Source organism: Alligator mississippiensis, chromosome 3 (assembly GCF_030867095.1).
Source record: "Alligator mississippiensis isolate rAllMis1 chromosome 3, rAllMis1, whole genome shotgun sequence".
NCBI classification, from domain to species: domain Eukaryota; kingdom Metazoa; phylum Chordata; order Crocodylia; family Alligatoridae; genus Alligator; species Alligator mississippiensis.
In genome coordinates, this window is record NC_081826.1 from 86,885,808 (window position 1) to 86,903,534 (window position 17,727).

Consider the following 17,727-nt stretch of genomic DNA (forward strand, 5'->3'; position numbering starts at 1 on the left):
GCGGCGAGCTAGGGCTGCGGGAAGCGCCCCGGCCATAGCCCCACGCCCTGCGCCGGCTCTCCGCGCCGCAGGGAGGCAAACACTAGGCCGCGCCGAGGCTGGTGGCGTGAGGCAGCGACGGCGGCGCGGGGTTGGCTGGGCCGGGCGGGCTCCGCCTCCCGCCGCCTTGCGGGGCCCCCGGCGGGGCGGTGCTGAGCTGAGTCGGCCCTTCCGCATCTGTGTGGCGCGGCTCGGCTCGGCTCGGCTCGGCTGCTGCGTCGCCTGTCCTAGCCCAGCCCAAGCCCCTGCCTGGTCATGCGGCGCCCGCCCGCCGCCCCGCTCTCGCTAGCGCTGCTGCTGCTGCTGCTCGGCCCCGCGCAGGTGAGTGAGGCCGGCGGGACCCCGCGGCGGGAAGGACGCGGCTGCCCGAGGTCCCGCGCGGGCGGGCGAGGGGCGCAGCCGGTGCTCCATGGGCTGCTCCCCCCCCCGAGCGCGCCCAGCCCCGGCCGCCCCTCCCCCCCGCGGCCGCCCGCTCTGCTGGAGTCACAGGAGCGCACGTGCGAGCCCCCGCCGGGCTGCCGGCTCTCCTGACAGCTCTCCTTTGCAACTACTCCAGGAGAGCCACGGGCGCTCAGGAGGGCATCCAGTCCCACCCTCTGCAGGACCAGCCCCAACTAGATCATCCCAGCCAAGGCTCTGTCTAGGCGGGGTTTAAGAGTCTCCAAGGATGGAAATCCCACAGCCTCCCTGGGCGCCTGTTGCAGTGCTTCCCTCCCTCCGAGTGAGCAAGTTGTTCCTAATATCTAACCACGACCTCCCTCTCTGCAGCTGGACATGGTTGCTCCTTGTTCTGTCCTCTGTCACCACTGAGGACAGTCCAGCTCAGTGGTTCTCAAACTTTTTTTTTTTTTTTTGCGGACCACTGGAGAATTGCTGAGGGTCTCGGTGGACCGACTTAATCTCCGTTGTAAGAAAAAATAAATCAAGTGCCAGGCCAAGGACAGATATCCCCCATTGTTCCGCAGCCTTTCTGCGGACCACCTGAATGGAGCTTGCGGACCACAGTTGGAGGACCTCTGGTCTAGCTCCATCCTCTTTGGACCCCCCTTCAGGTAGTTGAAGGCTGTTGCTTGGTTTTCCAAGAGCTGCTGGTCTGTTTTTTTTGTTGTTTTTTTTCGGGGGGGGGTTAATCTAGGTCAAGTTGCCTCTTGTCTTCCTGGCAAGAAAGCATTTTGGCAATCCTAAAATCACAAGGTCCTTTCCAACCCTAAGCTTCTGTGAATCTGCACAGTTGAACTGTTGCAACACTTCTGCAGGCTGCTTCAGTGAGGTTTCAGGGATTGCCACAGGCTCCCCAAGATACTTTTCATTGTTAAAAGGGCATAGGCTAGAGCAGGGGTGGGAAAAATGCAGCTTGGGGGCCAGATGTGGCCCGCCAGGCCATTCTATCTGGCCCACAGGGCCCCTAAAAAATTTAGAAAATTAATATTTATCTGCCCCTGGCTGCGTATCATGCGACCCTCGATGGCTTGCCAGAACTCAGTAAGCGGCCCTCCGCCCAAAACAATTGCCCATCCCTGGGGTAGAGCATATCTAGCATGCGATGAGCACCACGTGGTATATACTGTGCTGAGATTGATAAGGTGTTATTTTTCTTTTTCCTAACTTTCTGAAAACAGCTGCTTGCTGCTGCAGCTTGTTTGTCAGGGTGTGAACAGAGGCTACAAACCCACCATAAAAATGCTGAATGCTTGAGCTTTCTTATGATACTTAACATTTATCGTATGGGATATCACATCTAAACTAGTTGAAACTTAAGATTTACATAGCACGAAATCAAATCCTAGAGCATAACAGAGACTTGATATGGGATACCCTACTCCAAACATGATGTAGGTAGAACAAAAAAGTGTCTGCTTTAGGAGGACTTTAAAAATGTTTAATTATACAGAACTTGAGTATGCTGGTGAAAGATACTTTATGTTTGCCAGAGCCTTAGAAATGCAAGAATATTCAGGAGGAAGGTAATTCTCATTTAATAGGACATACTTTTGTTACAGTGTTATTGAGGGGGAGGGATAGGTAAATTCATGTGACCATATGAGTAATTTTGCAGTCCTTGTTTAAGTGGAGGAGATTGGAAGGCAATGTTGGATGTAGAGCACACAAGTGTAAATCACATGCATGTTTGCATTTTTTTCCTTGGGCAGCACAGTGTGCTTTTAGAAGCTGAGGTTTTAACTCTCAAACTCTTGAAGTTGCCTTTTTTTTTTTTTTTAAACAAGTAAGCAGAATAGAGTACTGTCTTGCTAAGTCGGGTTAAGCAAAGTACACATTCTCCAGTTCTGTTTAAAGTGGTTTTGTCTTTCTCTGTGGTCTTGAAATTCATTATTTTGTAACACCATGCAAGATGTGGATTCAATCATGACTTTGTCCCTGAGTGGACAGATGTTGACAGTGCTGTAGAGATAGTGAACTTTACTCTCCTAGACTGGAAGATGTATTAGGAGAAGGAAAGTCCCTTGTTGCTGTGCTGTGACCTCCTACGTTCTAGAAGCAGAATTGAGGTTGGTTTGAAGAAAGTCCTCTCCAGTTCTTGGTTGCTAGAAAAATTCTCCTGGAGAGGGCATCTAAAGGTGTTGTCTAAGACCTGAAAGCCAGTGGGATACCCTGCAGAGATCTAGCAAAGAAAAACATTATCAGGGTCTCATCTTGTGGAGCTTGCTCCTACCCCAGGCAAGCTGGAAAGAAGTTACTATTGTATGCAAACTGGTTAAAAGTGTGCACAGGGCTCTCTAATAGTTCACATTAATATACCATTTCTTATAGATCACTAAACACAGTATAATAAGACAAGCACCATAATATGCAGGCACCTATGGAGCGTAACAGTTGGCTTACACTGTCTAGAGCGAATATGGGGTTTTTTTAATTGGATTTTTCATATTCACACAGAGTGGATAAGCCCTGCATGTTAAAAGTTTTATCTAAAATCAGGCTTTAAACTGATACCACAGTTCATTTAGTTCAGTAAACAAAAAGGCTTCATCCGAATTGTAACTGATGAGAGTATTTTGTGGCTTCAAAAATATTGCACTATAAACTTGCCTTTGCCCTGTATTTCTCAACTGATCACCAAAGGTTTAAAACAAAATTGCCTTTATTTTTATATGTGCGTGACTTATAAACTATTAGAAGTCTCATTTAACATTAAAGTAGCTGTGACTTATTTTTCACTTATTGACAGGTTTAGAAAGTCTGCTAACTTAGGAGAAAGGAGCAGTGGAATATATATATTTAAAAAATAAAACTTTGACCTGTGAAGAAAATCCTCAGAGTGTGTATGGGTACAGTGCTGCCTTTTTATTGTGTAGTCACCACTGCTGTTTAAACAGGGAGAGGGTTACATGGTTGCTACCTCCGTGACTGTTTGGGGAGTTTGGGGGTAGAACACGGGCAATGTTGCTGCAAAGGACTCTTGTCTTGGAGGTTCCCTTCAGCTCTCCAGCAGACAGCTTTCTCTATGGCTTCATCAGTCACCCTGGCAGAAGGGTCTAGGGGCTAGCCTGCTCCACATATGGCACTGCCTTCTTGTTAGAAGAGTATTGACAGGTTCTTCCCATTCCTCCACCCCAATCCACTTGTCAAGATGGCCAGCAAAAGACCTGCTGTCATTGAGCCTTATTGGCTGAGACCTGCTTGCTTTCCCTCTTAGAAGAGGGGAGAAATCAACTTCCTTGCCACTGAAGCAGTTGCTTTGTGAGAACCAGGGGGTAGGGTGTTGGCCTGCTACTGGCTACTTGACTGGGCTGGGTTCTTGGCAGCTACTGCCCAGTGCTGAGGGTATCAGCTACCAGCCAGGCCCTGGGTTTTCCCTGGCTTTCCCTATTACTTCATCTCTGACATGATCACTAGCAGAGTCTGGGGACTCCCGCCAGTGCTTATGGTGGCACCCATGGCCCCTTTCCTTTGCTATGGTCAGTGAGGCCATTAATACTAGTTTCCCTCAGTGCAGACCTACCCTGGGCAGCAGTGATGGTGGTTTGTGAGTCATGGGGGTGGAGTGGCAGTGGTCCAGGAAGCCCAGTTCCTGTGTGGCAAGTGGACTTGGGCCTGGCATGGGATAACCTAGTGGCTGCGGCCCTAGGAAGAAAGGATAGTGAACTAGAGGGCTGGGCTTGTTTGGGTTAATCCCTGGATCCTGGGGCCATGCCAGAAGCACCCGCCCCAGAGCAGTGTTAAGTGCCCTTCAGCTTCAGCAACCCTGGGCAGAGTGCCTCATGCTGCTGTTTATCACCAGGCCCTAGCAGGCTGAAGCAGTGACTCCAGGTTCCTGCTGTATCATGGATGACTCTGGTTGTTGTACCTGTGCCTGGCTGGGTGCCTTTGCCAGGGGCTGTGTGGCTTAGCAGTGCTCTTCCCTGTGCAACACAGCTCCCCCTTACTCCAGCTCCACTTCTTCCTTCCTACCAAATCTACAGCCCTTGTCCCTGTGGGTGCAGAGCTGAACCCGGGGTGACACTGATTTGCTGTACTGCAGGCTAGACCCAGTTGCTTTGGAGGTTGGATCTGGCCTGTGGACCATAGGTTGAGCACCACTAATTACATAAATGACATTTGTTTGGGTTAGCGCAGTTAATAGTAGACTGAGATCATCATGAGTAAGTAGATGAATAGATTTGGAACATTGGCATATTCTTATATAGTGAGAAGATTTAGTACTTGGCTTAGCAGACATTAAGTATACTATACCTTTTTGTGTTTTTTATGTAGAACTGTCAGTTGGAAAGAATTAGAACAAATACTCAGCTGTTTGAATGTGTGTTTGTTTGTTTTTTTGTCTTTGTGCCTCTTGACATAACTTATAAAACATTTCTCTACCTTTGAGATCCAGTGGCTTAGTGTTTTGTGTTCTTTTTCTATTACAGAACTAAGTCAGGGACCTGGGCTCCAACTTTTATACTGTCATAGTCTTTCTTGTGCCCTTGAACAGATCTTTAATCTCTGTCTCAGTCATTCCTTCTGTAAGATTTTGATGATACTTATCAACCTCTAAAGTTCTCTGAGATGTTAGGGGATGTAATGTGGGTCAGAGGTGGAACCAAAGTGAAGGGAGTCACTGGTCAGAGTGGAAAAATAGTAGCTGTTTCTGTATAGCTCTTAAATTGTGGGTGTGTGGGAGGTGGGAAGAATTCTATAGTAGAGCAAAAAAAGGTTGGGGGGAATCTTGGAATAGCTCTGGTGATGTGGCTAAAGCCTAGCAAACTTCCTACAATACAATTGAAGAGTGAGAAAAATATATTTCATTCCTGATATGCAATAGCTTTATTGTTACTGAACTGCAGGACAGCAAAGCAGGGGCTCTCAGTCATACTAACTCTTTGGTAGCTTTCTGATTGCAGGCAGATGGGTAGTACATGGTTAATAGTTAAGCATAATACCCCTGCTCCTAAATTTGTTCTTTTTGTCTATGATTCATTCAAACCAAGGTCAAGTTTAGATGCAGTAATTCACTGCAGCAACTAGCTTCCTAAGTTAGTTTTAAAAAATTCGTAGCAAAGCTATATCAGTTTGATTTCCATAGCCCATAACACCAATGCTTCTCATTTAAACTCGGCACTAATATCCAGCCTTGCAGCTTGCTTTGGGAAGTAAGTTCCAGGTAATGTGGTGCTGTAACAGGGAATGAAGGAATGTAACCGAGGTTCTGTGATCTTTCTCATGGAATCCCTGCCAGGTGTTTTAGATTAGAAATGGAGAAGAAAAGCTAAATACAATCTTCTCTAATTATTCAGTGTCTGGTGCAAAATGACAAATAATCATTGTTATCCTTTCAACATAACATGATCATTGTTCTTTGTGCCTGTACAGCATGCTGATTGTTTTGTGATGGTCAAGCTGCCTGTGACCTTATATCCTTGAGTTTGAAATACAGGACCAATGTTTAGGTAGGAAATATGTGCTGTACATTTGTTTTGGATATCTTCTTCATACCAGGCCCCGATGGCATATTCTTTTACTACTTCATCTTGGATTAGTAGGAAGAATAAAAATGTTTAATTCAGTATAGCAAGTTGAATATAAAATAATGCTTTGTGTGCTAGATGCATGTAATTTATTAGAACTTCAGTGGGCAGAGCACTTTTGATTTTAACAACCAATGATTCTAGTAAGCAGCAACAAAATAAAGAGAGCAAAGTAAAAAGTCCATGTGGGCTCCATCATCAGACATGCGTGGTGGTCACTTGTTACTTCAGAGCAACCCAGTCATGTAGCAGACATTCACAAGTGGAGACTTGGTTTCTAATAGCCAACAAAAAATCCTGTATACATCATAGTTTGATGCTAATAAGCAGCTGAGTCCAAGTGAGATTTTGATAACTGGCAAATGCTGTAAATATTTTTGCATGCACATCTGGGGCCAAAAGTCTAATGATGTCAATGATAACAGTAGTGCATGGATTCATAAACTACCTCTCCATTTAGGTTTTTGTTAGCTTGATCCATGTGAATTGGAGACCCAGTTAGCTGAAAGAGTTGACAGATAGCAGATTAGTGTAGACCTACCTAGGCTAACCTGGGTATAGGTAGGAGTCTAGCAGCTGCACAGATCTCAGTATGGGTTGCAAAGCCATAAATAAATAATGACCTGGGTGGGGCTGAGTTTGCTGCTGCTTCTGCTAGACTGTTGCTAGTTCCTAAGCCAGCCAAATCGCACATTTCGACTATGATGCACTCAATTCCATGACTTCACTTAACTCCCAATATGGCTTGAGTTTGTATTGTTTGTGGAAGTTATTTCAGATTAGATCTGACATATTATCTGCGACTGGAATCTTGGCACATGGCAGCATCAAAGAGCCAGTGGGACTTCAAGCATAGGTGTTTCCTGTGGGGTTCTGACCAAATTTGATTAAGTTTGGGGAATTGTGCTCACTTTCCATCCTCTTTGCAGCTAACCAGATAAGAGATTAATTGTCTTCAGAATAAATGTGGTCAATTAGAAGAAAGTTTTTTTTGGGGGGGGGGGGTGTTGTTCATTTGTTTTGTTTTTTGGTATTTTAGACAGGTTTACATATTCTACCTTTTGACAACTTTTACAATCACATTTTTTTAAGCTACATACATCCGCCAATGCACATACAGAAATCCTGCTAATGTCAGAGGATTAAATAAGTCTCTGCTCTTGCTGATAAGTAAGAAGAAAGAGCAAGGGAATTTATCCTTCTTCCATAATTTCTAGTTAAACATTTAAAGTTTCAGCCTCCCATTGACAATACCTGTGAAATTACCAGCAACATCTTATCACTGACATAGTTACTTAGTGACTTGTGTAAGAATCTGAAGGGTGGGTAGGAGACCAGCCATCTACTATAATTGTGGTTGACTCATCTGATGAGCTTGCTGCTCATTCCTTAGTGGTTAAAAGGTATAATAGGTGACTTCAAGCTACTGCTAACTTCAAAAGAGTTTGAGACTTAAATGGTCTTTCATGGTTTTTGTTAAAACCATCAACTGGGAAGGATGAAAAGGATTAACATTTTTTCTTTGGAATAGTATTGGATAGCTAGAGGCTTAATATAGATATATTAAGCTGTCAATTTTAGCCTGTCAATTTACATGGGATGGGAGGAACAGGTTATATTTACAGCAATGTCAGGAAAATATTGGAGGGGAACCCCCAAGGTGATAACAATATTAAGTGTCTAGTACTTTTAGGGAAAATCCCACCAAATTTAATTACAAGAAGAACCCTCACTTTCAGTGCATGCGTTCTTAATTCTCTACATGAAATATTAAGTGGTAGCATTGCTCTGAAAACTGAGACTTTTTTTCTGGTCAGCCAATAAACAGATGAATGTCATGGGTGCTGCCCTGCCTGCACCAAACCTCTCCAACCCTCTTCCCACCCCTGTCAAAAAAAAGAGAAAGAAACAATCTGAGGTATTTAAACTGCGGGTAGATTCACTTGGATGGTTTACCCCCTTTCCTGCCTCCCTTTCCATATAATGATGATGGAATCAATTGGTTACCTAGTATCAGGTAAAAGCAAGAAGACTGACTGGGGGGGGGGGGGTTGGTACTGGGACCCATTATTTTGTTGCTAGCCACTTGCAGCACTTTTGAGCGTGTGCTTGCTTTGAAATATAACTTTCTCTCCAGTGACTCTCTACAATGGTAGTGATTTCTTGGAACATATATTGTCAAAACTTTGGATAGGTGGCAATTCTCTATTGGTAATAGTTAAAGAATGTAAAAGATTGTAAAGTTAAAGAAGCTTATCACCTGCTAGGAATTTCCTCTGTTCTGAAGGGTGGAAATCTTTGTAAACGCCCAGGGTCATGATCTAGCTTGGAGGTGTCCAACTGGTGGCCTGTGGGCTGCGTGTGGCCTGTGAAGGGTTAAATTTGCAGCGCGCCCCCCCCCCCCCCCCAGCCACTGCTTTCCGCCCTGCCCAACCCCCCATTGCTCTGACTGCAACAGTCCCCAGGCTCTAGTCCCTCCTCCAGGCTTCCTGCTGGGAGGGGGGGGGAGTGGGTGGGGAAGCAGGGTGCTGAGGGCCTGGGATGCAAAGGACAATGGGGGAGCTGGCAGACATGTAGTGCAGTGGTGGAATGCCTGCACAGGCATGCAGTGTAGTTGTGGGAGTGGGAGGGACCGTGGCTTGGCCTGCTGGGTGTGTGGCCCTGCTGGTGCAGCCCTCTGCCACTTGGCAATTGGACAGTCCTCATCTAAGAGATTAAATTCTATATGCAACCTTGCTTTAAATGTCTCCCTTCATCCCAAATCTAGTGAATGAGGCTTTCTTTGTTTTTATGCATTCATGTGTACACACTTTTGAATGTGAGTTAAAGTCCAAAACAAAATATTAGAATCTCCCTTGGCTTCCAGTGTAATTGCAATGATTGGGTTTCTGTTTTTTTGTTTTGTCACTAAACCCAAAGAGCCCATCCAGATTAGGAAGAAAGAGAACCATTTTAAGAGGTTATGCTGTACAGAAAACAGTTGTATCGTGTCATGAGAAATGTCCTGATCAATCACTGTTTTCCATAATCTTTTGGGGACAGGGAAGGGAATTATCTTTATATTTCTGTCTTTCAGTACAAAAAAGGATATGGGAATTTTGTGTAGCCTGTAGATGCTTTATACAAGACTTCTAGATGCTTCGTGTCTGTGAGCAAAGTTATTCATGATCAAACGTAAAGCATAGGAATATGTCCTTGCAGCCTAAGCATGTGATGTGGTACAAAAGCTAGTCAAGGTTGTTTAGAAGATAACTTCTGGCCCATCTTTATCTTCTAATACTGTATGCTGCAACCTTTTATCAGAAACCTTGCAGAAATATATTGAATGTGTATTTACTATCATTTGAGTGCTGTTTATATTTCATCTGCAGTTACAGGTTCTTTTGCAGACCGGTAGTTGTTTAAAAATGTGTCTTTGGAATAACAAGAGAATAATGTTCGTGGTATACTATGAAAAATGTTGAAATTATTTGAATATTGAATGAAGAGCAACGTTGTATTTAGCACCCTTCTCTTTCCCAATACTCTGAGTTCATTTGAATATTGTACATATTTATCAATGTCTGACAATAAATTGTATTAACTTATGTGAACAAAACAGGAGGAAGTTTAAAAGGTAGAAGAACGTTGTTTTTCAGTGCTATCTTAGACTAAGCTTCTTAAAACAAGATCTCTTCAATTTTTGCCCCTTTCATGTACTTTACTGTAAACTTTGAGTTGGTCAAAGTTGCCTAGCAGTGACCTTTCTTTAGATAGTTAAAGCAATACACAAGAGGAGAGCAAGTGTATTGCTTTGTGTTGATACAACAGATTGCTTGAACTGCAAGAAAAAAAGTGCTGATGGACAGCACATCTCCCTGAATTTCTGCCCTGTCCATATGACTGTCACATGGTGGATATGAGAAGCTCTTAAGAAACCTCTGCTCTCTAATTTTAATGCTGCATTCTCCAGGAACACATAATCATAAATTACTGAAAGCGTAGTTATAATTCGGCTTTCCCAACTCTTCTTATTTTACCCATCAGCTTGTCATATATAGCTAATACACTTTCTGTAGCAAGCAAATATTTGTTCAATTCAAAATTCTCTCATATGAAGAGATAGGTAGCAATTTGTCTTGCATGACTAGATGGCTTTTCATATCACCTGGCATTAGAAGTTGCCTTTTAAATGTAGATTTTACCTTGCTACTGGGTTTTATTCATCTTTTTTTTTTTTGCTTAGTTTGCATTGTTGTATGTGCTGACCTGATATGGAAATTTGGACTGCTGACATTCTGTTTTTACTCTTTGCTTTTAGTGTGGTTAGGTATCTAGATGTAGGGCTTCTAAGATTTATAATCAATGTACAGCAAGTAAAAAAAAATATGAATTTGTAAACCCTCTGATAGTTCCTATTTAAAACTTTTACTAGTTTGAAGGAAACTATTCCCCAATATTTTGGTTATTAATATTTCTGTGCCATACAACTAACTGATAACTTCCTTTTATTTAGGTAATTTCACAATCATGTGTTTGGTATGGGGAGTGTGGAATAGCTTCTGAAGATAAAAGATATAATTGTGCATATGAAGGACCACCAATACCATTACCGAAGGATGGGTATGACTTAGTGAATGTAAGTATCTTCTGGACTCATTAAAACAAAAGGTGGAAATTAGATTTGGAGGAGGGGAGAGAGAACACCTATGCGTTCTTGTTTTTGTTTTGTTTTTTTCCTGTGGCTTGCTCACTCCCTGTATTTGGGCTCTTGCACTAGACCCGTGTTCCCTTAATCATCATTCCCTTTATAAACAGCAGCAGTGGCTCTTTTTTAGTCTCTGGCCCAGATTCCGTTTGTCATCTATTTACAGAAATGAAATCTTGTGGCCTGAGTCCCCTAGACTTCCAAGACTGTTGCTGATTTCCCTTACCTTAAATACCTCATGTACTTAAATATGTCCTTTCCTAGAGCTCTAGCCAGTGGGCCTTCTCGCTTAAAAAAAGCCCAAGATGGCTGGACTGACTAGAGACAATTTACAACCTGGCCACTGTCTACACATGTTTCACAGCTCAGCAAAGTACTCTGCTGTATATAATACTGTCCCCAACAGTACTATCTTACTGCAGAATGAATTAGTTTACTGCGCCCTAATACTGGCACACATGTAGATAGATGGTGATGCTTTACTGTGGGGCTAATTAGATGGACCCACAGATAAAAATAAAGAAGCCCTCTTTATTTCAAACAGCACAAGGAATAACCAGACCTGGGCAAAACAGTAACACAAAACCATTTTTCTTCCTTGGTTTCCTCAAGGTTTTGGGCTTGGATTTGGAGAACTCTGGTTTCCAGATTTGTGCTTTCCTGCAAATCATGGAGTTTCTCTCTGTCCTATGCAGCCAGATGCCTTTCTGAATTCTAAAATGGCCAGTACAGCACCTTGTATTTTATAACTCCTAGTTATGTGAACCCCTTGATTAGCCTCATCAGCTGTTGTGTCTAAGACTTATGCTAAAAACAGATGACTGATTTGAGACAAAAATTTTTATCCTGGGCTCTTACAAACCTGCATGTTCATTGCCCCACTTTAAGTAGGTAATTACCAGTCAATTTGCATGTGTAAATGAGGTGTGGCAAAACCCTTCAGCTGATCAAACCAGTTGTCTGTTCTTAGCTTTCTGGTTTGCACCAGGTAGTAACCATTTATTGGATGGTGCATTCAGATGATGTAATCTTAGACAAAAGTTTACCAATCCTTCATTATTAGCCTTATGCCTAGTGCAAGAATTTCTCATGGCCTCCTCCAGGTTTTGGCTCAGTTTGAGGGCGAACAGATCCCCCATTCAGAATGGAATTTGCAGTCTGGACACAGTGTCCCTGGCATGAAGAGGCAGATTCCCCAAATTATTACATCCTGAAAGACTGTGGACTTTTGAGTTCAAAAACATCAAGTTGCTGCTCATGTTTCAGAAAACAATGCCAAAGCTATATGGTTACATGTGCATGCATGTGCACACAGAAACATACACAGTCTCTGAGTTAAAACTTGTGGGGTTCTCTAACAAATTAACACTTGGTTCCTGGTTGGTTAAAATAGTTTAGGCAAAATTCTTTTGTGTATCTCATATTTTTCTGGATACTGGACAGATCCTTATAAACTCCAGGGTTTGTGTGTGTAGCTCGTTTTTTGGGGGGGGGGTTGTTTTTTGGAGTTTTTTTTAATAATCAATACTTTCATTAGTTTACTTTGATCACAGGCTTCCATAATGAATCATTTTAATTGGTATAACCCTGCCTTTTTGAATGCCATTATCTTCCTATGTATAGGCCCTAGTAACTCAGTAAGAGGTTTTCAAAAGAGATGTAATCCGTTGCAGGAAAGAGACAATCTTTTTCTTTTCCCCGGTTTTATAAAAGATTGTATCAAAGTAAGGTCAACGTCATGGCAAACTTTTTAGATATCAATTTTATTCATTCTTTACCAAAGAAATGGCATTACTAGTGTTCGCTAGCATAGTTCAGTAGAATGTAATTTGACATGCCTCTCTTAAATCCTGTTTTCTGTCCCATTAATGTAATTAACCTCCTTTCTTCCCTCCCCCCCACCCCCCTTTTATTTTTAAAGGAGCTCTGTCCAGGTTTATACTTTGGTAATGTTAGCATTTGTTGCAATGTTCAGCAGCTTCAGACTTTGAAAAACAACTTGCAGCTGCCTCTGCAGTTTCTTTCCAGGTATGCTTACAAATGGCTTGAAAAGGATTAGTGCTTTATTACATTATTAGAGTGTGTTTTTATTAACTGCTTTTCAGCATATGAGCTGATATAAAGGAAATAGTGAAATTGGTGTGGTGGTGGGGAGATTTGTTGGGAAATAAACTTTATGAAATAGGTGGAAGGCAAGTTGTTTTTGCACATTAGTTCTTTTCATCACCCTTCAGGCTCTGCGTGGGCTTTTTTGTCACATCTGTTCTCAACTCAAAAGAGCATTCTAGGCTCATTTTTTTTCCACCTACCACTTAACTTCCAAAACCCAGCTTCTTTATGCTGCCCACTGTACATTTTCTCTGAAGCTGGAGTCCAAGTGAACTTTTCTGGGTCAAATTACATGCATAAATTTGATAATGATTAAACCTCGCCTTAATAGCTCCAACACTTTTTTTGGTGGTGCTAAGAGAACTTTCTTCCAAATGTTGGTCCTTGCTCCTTTCTACCATCTCAGTTACAAGCAGGAGACCTGACAATTATGTTGGGACTAGGATTAGTATGCAAGTAGTAGATACAATCTAAATACTTAGAAAGAGTTTGCAAGATTATTTGTGTTTGAGCTCTGTGCTTAAACTTTTAGACATGATCTCTCCTGGAAAAGTTTTTCTTTTTAAGTATATCAGTTTTGTATTTCTCATGTGACTACGTATATGAATCAAGTCCAATGTTAACCGGCTTTCTCCTTTTTTCAGATGCCCATCATGCTTTCATAACTTAATTAGCCTCTTCTGTGAGTTGACATGCAGTCCAAATCAGTCTGAGTTTTTGAATGTTACACAAACGGAACCTTACTATGATCCAGTTACGTCAAAGAACAAAACTAGTATCACAGAGCTGCAATATTACATTGGAGAGCGTTTTGCTAATGGTAAGCAAGCCTAGTCAGTTATTGAGCTAATTGTAGCATAATAGTGAGCATAACAATGAAGACTTTTCATACTTATCTGAGTTTTCGGATAAATATGACTAACTTGGTGACTGAAAACCTCTTTTAAGAGAGGAACTGGAAGAGGCAGGGGAATGATCCTTGGATTACTTGACATTTCTCTTTCTTGGAATGTGGGAGATCTTCAGTATATTATGATGTTGGAGACCCTGTATCTTGGCAAATAAAGGCAGAATTCTGGTATCAAAGCACTGACTTCTGGCTTTACTGAGGAGGTGCTGCATTAATATTTGTATTAATATGCAAATTAAATGCCCTATTGTGGCTTGGGTTCCATTGTGCTAGTCTGTACAAACCAACAGAAATATGGCCTTTGCTACACAGTACTGTCATTCTTGATCACAATTAGATAATGCTGTCAGGTAAATATTGAAGTTGATAGTCCATTTTCTTTGGATGTTCTGTCATGCTATGACTGTTGTAGAGTTAACCTAATTCCAGTTCTTAATCTAAATTGTCCATTGTTTTAGTCCATTTAAGAAAAATAGAATTTATCTATGATTGAAAGTGGAACCGTACATAATTTAGTAATTTCCCTGGCACACTTGAACTTAAGTGTGTTAAACTTAGCATTTCAGGTAGGCTACTTACAGATATGAAAAGAAAAAAAAATCAAAACAAAACATCACTTTACTTTCAGTTTGGTGTTCCCCTGCACTAAGCATAGCATATACCCAGAAAAGGCATTGCATTAGTTTCATCTCATTTGCCCAAAATCAGCTGTTAGATAAAAGTTCCAAAAAGTCCCACTGAAACGCATAATCTATATAGACATTGGGTGAACCAGGTCAAGCTAATGCAATTCCTCTTCCAGTAAAGTGATGTTTTTTGGTGGAGAGGTTGTTCTGTTTTGTTTTTTTTCATGTTTGTCAGTGGCTGTAGTCCATTCTATTTGGTATAGAAGAATTTATTTAGGAAGTGAATAGTTGAATAATAAAAAAAGATGTACCTGATGGGGTGGGAGGAAGGAGTATTTTGCTACCATTGCTAATATGTTTTTTCCTCTCTCTCCATCTCTAAAATCATCCGACTCCTTCCATTGCAGTTTCTTCAAGCTCCTTAAGGGGTGAGAAGGTTCAGAAACTGACACTGAGCAAAAAGGAATATTATATACTTGAATAAAAGCAATTCCTCTCCACTCTTAAGTTCAAATCTGCATCTCCTTTTGAAAGCTGTAGGCAGCTGCTGTCAAGTCCAAGTGTGTGCAATGAGCCCTGACTCTGATTTAGCATTCTGAATTCTGGAAACAAATTATATAAGTATACTTATTTTGCTTTACTTGTCTCTTGTACCTCTTTTTCTAGCCATGTATAATGCTTGCAAAGATGTGGAAGCTCCATCAAGTAATGTCAAGGCTTTGGGGTTGCTATGTGGGAAGGATGCTAAAGACTGCAATGCTACCAATTGGATTCAGTATATGTTTAGTAAGGATAACGGACAGGCTCCTTTTAATATCATTCCTATTTTTTCAGGTAAGAAACAGAATTGTGGTTATACTGAAGTATGTCTAACACGAGTATTTGTTTTTCCACTGTTGCGGTAGTACAGTTAGTAGGAAATGTAAAATCATGATAGTGGGATAATGTGGTGGCATAAATTGTGCTTTTGTGGTTTTGAACAAGAGAAAGAAGGACTTCTTAAATGTCTTGGGTTCTTGGTGATTGTTTAATACAGCTTTTCACAGCAATGCTACACTGAAACAGCACAGCAAGAAGTTTTGACTTTTTCTTTGGATAACAAAAGCTGTTAACTGGAACAGTGGTACTGTCTTTATTCAACAGTAAAAGGTGAACTGCTTACAAGATAAACATTAAGAAAAGCTGTTGAAATTTTTAATAGCCTGTGTATCTGGGGGTTTGTTGTGCCCAGAAAAGTCATTTGAGGTTAGCCAATCATTTTTTAGCAAAGGTAGACCTAACCTAAGTTATTTACCTGGTATAAGCAAACCTTAGATGTGTTATTGGCTCATACACTGATGTGAGTAACCCCTCCTCCTCTTGTTGTTTTTAATATATATGTTTTTAAACAAGTTAATCATTCACTTTAGATGCATCATTTTGCAACAAATCAATTCAAGGTTGGACATATATGTCCAACCTTGAATTGATTTGTTGCAAAATGATGCATCTAAAGTGAGTGATTAACTTGTTTAAAAACATTTTTTTTTAATGCTTTGCTTTATGATCATTTCTGTTGCCATTGTTTGTAGTTATGTTGCATGTTTCACAACCCTGGATGCTCCTCTTACAGATTCAGCTGCTTTTATCCTGCAATTATATGAATATGAACATCACAACTTTCATTTAAAAAAAAAAAAAAAAAAAAAGTTCTCCCCTCATGGGAATGGTGCGGACCATGGAAGCATGAGCAACATGCATTTTAAAGGCCCCAAAATGAAAAAGATAAATATAAAGAATCAAAGCCATAGCATAAGATTCATGAACATAATAGCTAAATGGTTTTTGTGGAGTCTGACTCCTGAATTTTGAATGCATGAGAATTCCTGTGCTGCATCTTTTAAAAAATAGACACTATAATGAATGAGGATTTCACAAGTGTGGTGATTTTTTTTCTGTGCCAATTTCTCTAGATATTCCTATCCAAAAAAAGATTCCTATGAACAATGCTACCAAAGGCTGTAATGAATCTGCAGATGATGATACGAGCCCGTGCAGCTGTCAAGACTGTTCTCTTGTTTGTGGTCCAAAGCCCAAACCCCCTCCACCCCCTGCACCTTGGCTTTTGTTTGGTTTGGATGCTGTGTATGTCATCATGTGGATTTCCTACATGGGATTTTTACTTGTGTTTTTTGCAGTCGTTTTTGGAGTTTGGTGTTACAGGTAAGTACATGGTTCAAAATACTCAGTGTTGCTGAATATACCAAATCTGCATTTTTTTTTCTGTTGGTACAGAACTCAAGAAGCCAATATTACGTGAATATTAGTATCTTCTCTGTTTATTTATGAACCAGAGGACTGCAATAAGTTGCTTACCTCTTAGAATCTTCTAGTTAAAACACATTATCTGTTACTTGCAGTAGTGCTGTCTTCCTTTTATAGTGTATAAGAATAGCTTATTAGTGTCCACTAATATTCTTTATAATGTGTTTAAAAATAACCTAACATACTACAATGGAAATATAAAGTAAAAACTCTCAGTAATTAAGAAAACTGCATTGCATACAATACTGAGTGCATCTTGATATGCTATTTTGCAAGTTTAATTTTATTATGAAACCCTTGAACTCTTTTAACTTCTTGACTTGGGGTTTCGAAGCTGTATATATTTGTTGTGAGAGCTTCTGAATTGACTTTTTTTCCTTAAAGCAGTTCTTCCTCTTTATGTCTAAATGGCATGCACAAAATTAATGTAATGAGAGAGGGAATTAGTACCCTGGCTGTTGCTGCTGTTTTGTTAGGGGTATGCTAACAGGATGCTAAATACTAGGTTTTGTTGAAGGCAGCTCTTCCTATTATGTTAGGATGGCAGCAAAGTTTTATATGGAGAACATTAGAAACTTTGCAGGGGTTGTTAGAATTCCACAGCACTTGCAGCAGAAGCTTAAAATAGCCTATGCAATTGTCTTTAGTTTTCCTGATTTATTTATTTTTTTTACACCTATCCCTACTTTGTCCCTGTGGAAGACATACCTTATATAATTGCTGAATATATTAGTGAGTGATGGTATCAGGGCCTTGGTATCATCCTTCATTCATAGGTGCTCAAAACAAAAGGTGAGTTAGTAACCCAAATAATGCATATTTTTATTTCTGTCAAATAAAAAGATTCCCACTTCTTTCAGTGTTTCACTTCTAACCAATATCTTCACAAAAAAATTTAAAGACTTTATGGATCTTAATGTTTATGTAGTGTAGAAACGAAGGGAAAACTGAACCTCCATATGTAAATCCAGTTTAGATTGAATTTTAATGAAGAGGCTGAAACATCTGACAAATTTCTCAGAATTTAAGTTTAAAACTACTATTTAGGTCTTCTCTGAATAGATCCACAAGGTCCAAAACCTCTCT

The 17,727-nt window shown here is 40.9% G+C and overlaps 1 protein-coding gene across 1 annotated transcript in view; it reads left to right on the plus strand.

Moving 5' to 3' along the window:
* Positions 1-214: 214 nt before the first annotated feature.
* NPC1 (NPC intracellular cholesterol transporter 1) overlaps positions 215-17,727 on the plus strand; it is a 38,423-nt gene continuing 20,910 nt past the window's right edge. The window contains exons 1-6 of the mRNA XM_014595244.3: positions 215-360; positions 10,501-10,623; positions 12,614-12,720; positions 13,446-13,621; positions 15,004-15,171; positions 16,290-16,539. Of these exons, the coding sequence (XP_014450730.1) occupies positions 295-360; positions 10,501-10,623; positions 12,614-12,720; positions 13,446-13,621; positions 15,004-15,171; positions 16,290-16,539 (890 nt within the window). The 5' untranslated portion in view covers positions 215-294. The remainder of the gene's footprint in view (positions 361-10,500; positions 10,624-12,613; positions 12,721-13,445; positions 13,622-15,003; positions 15,172-16,289; positions 16,540-17,727) is intronic.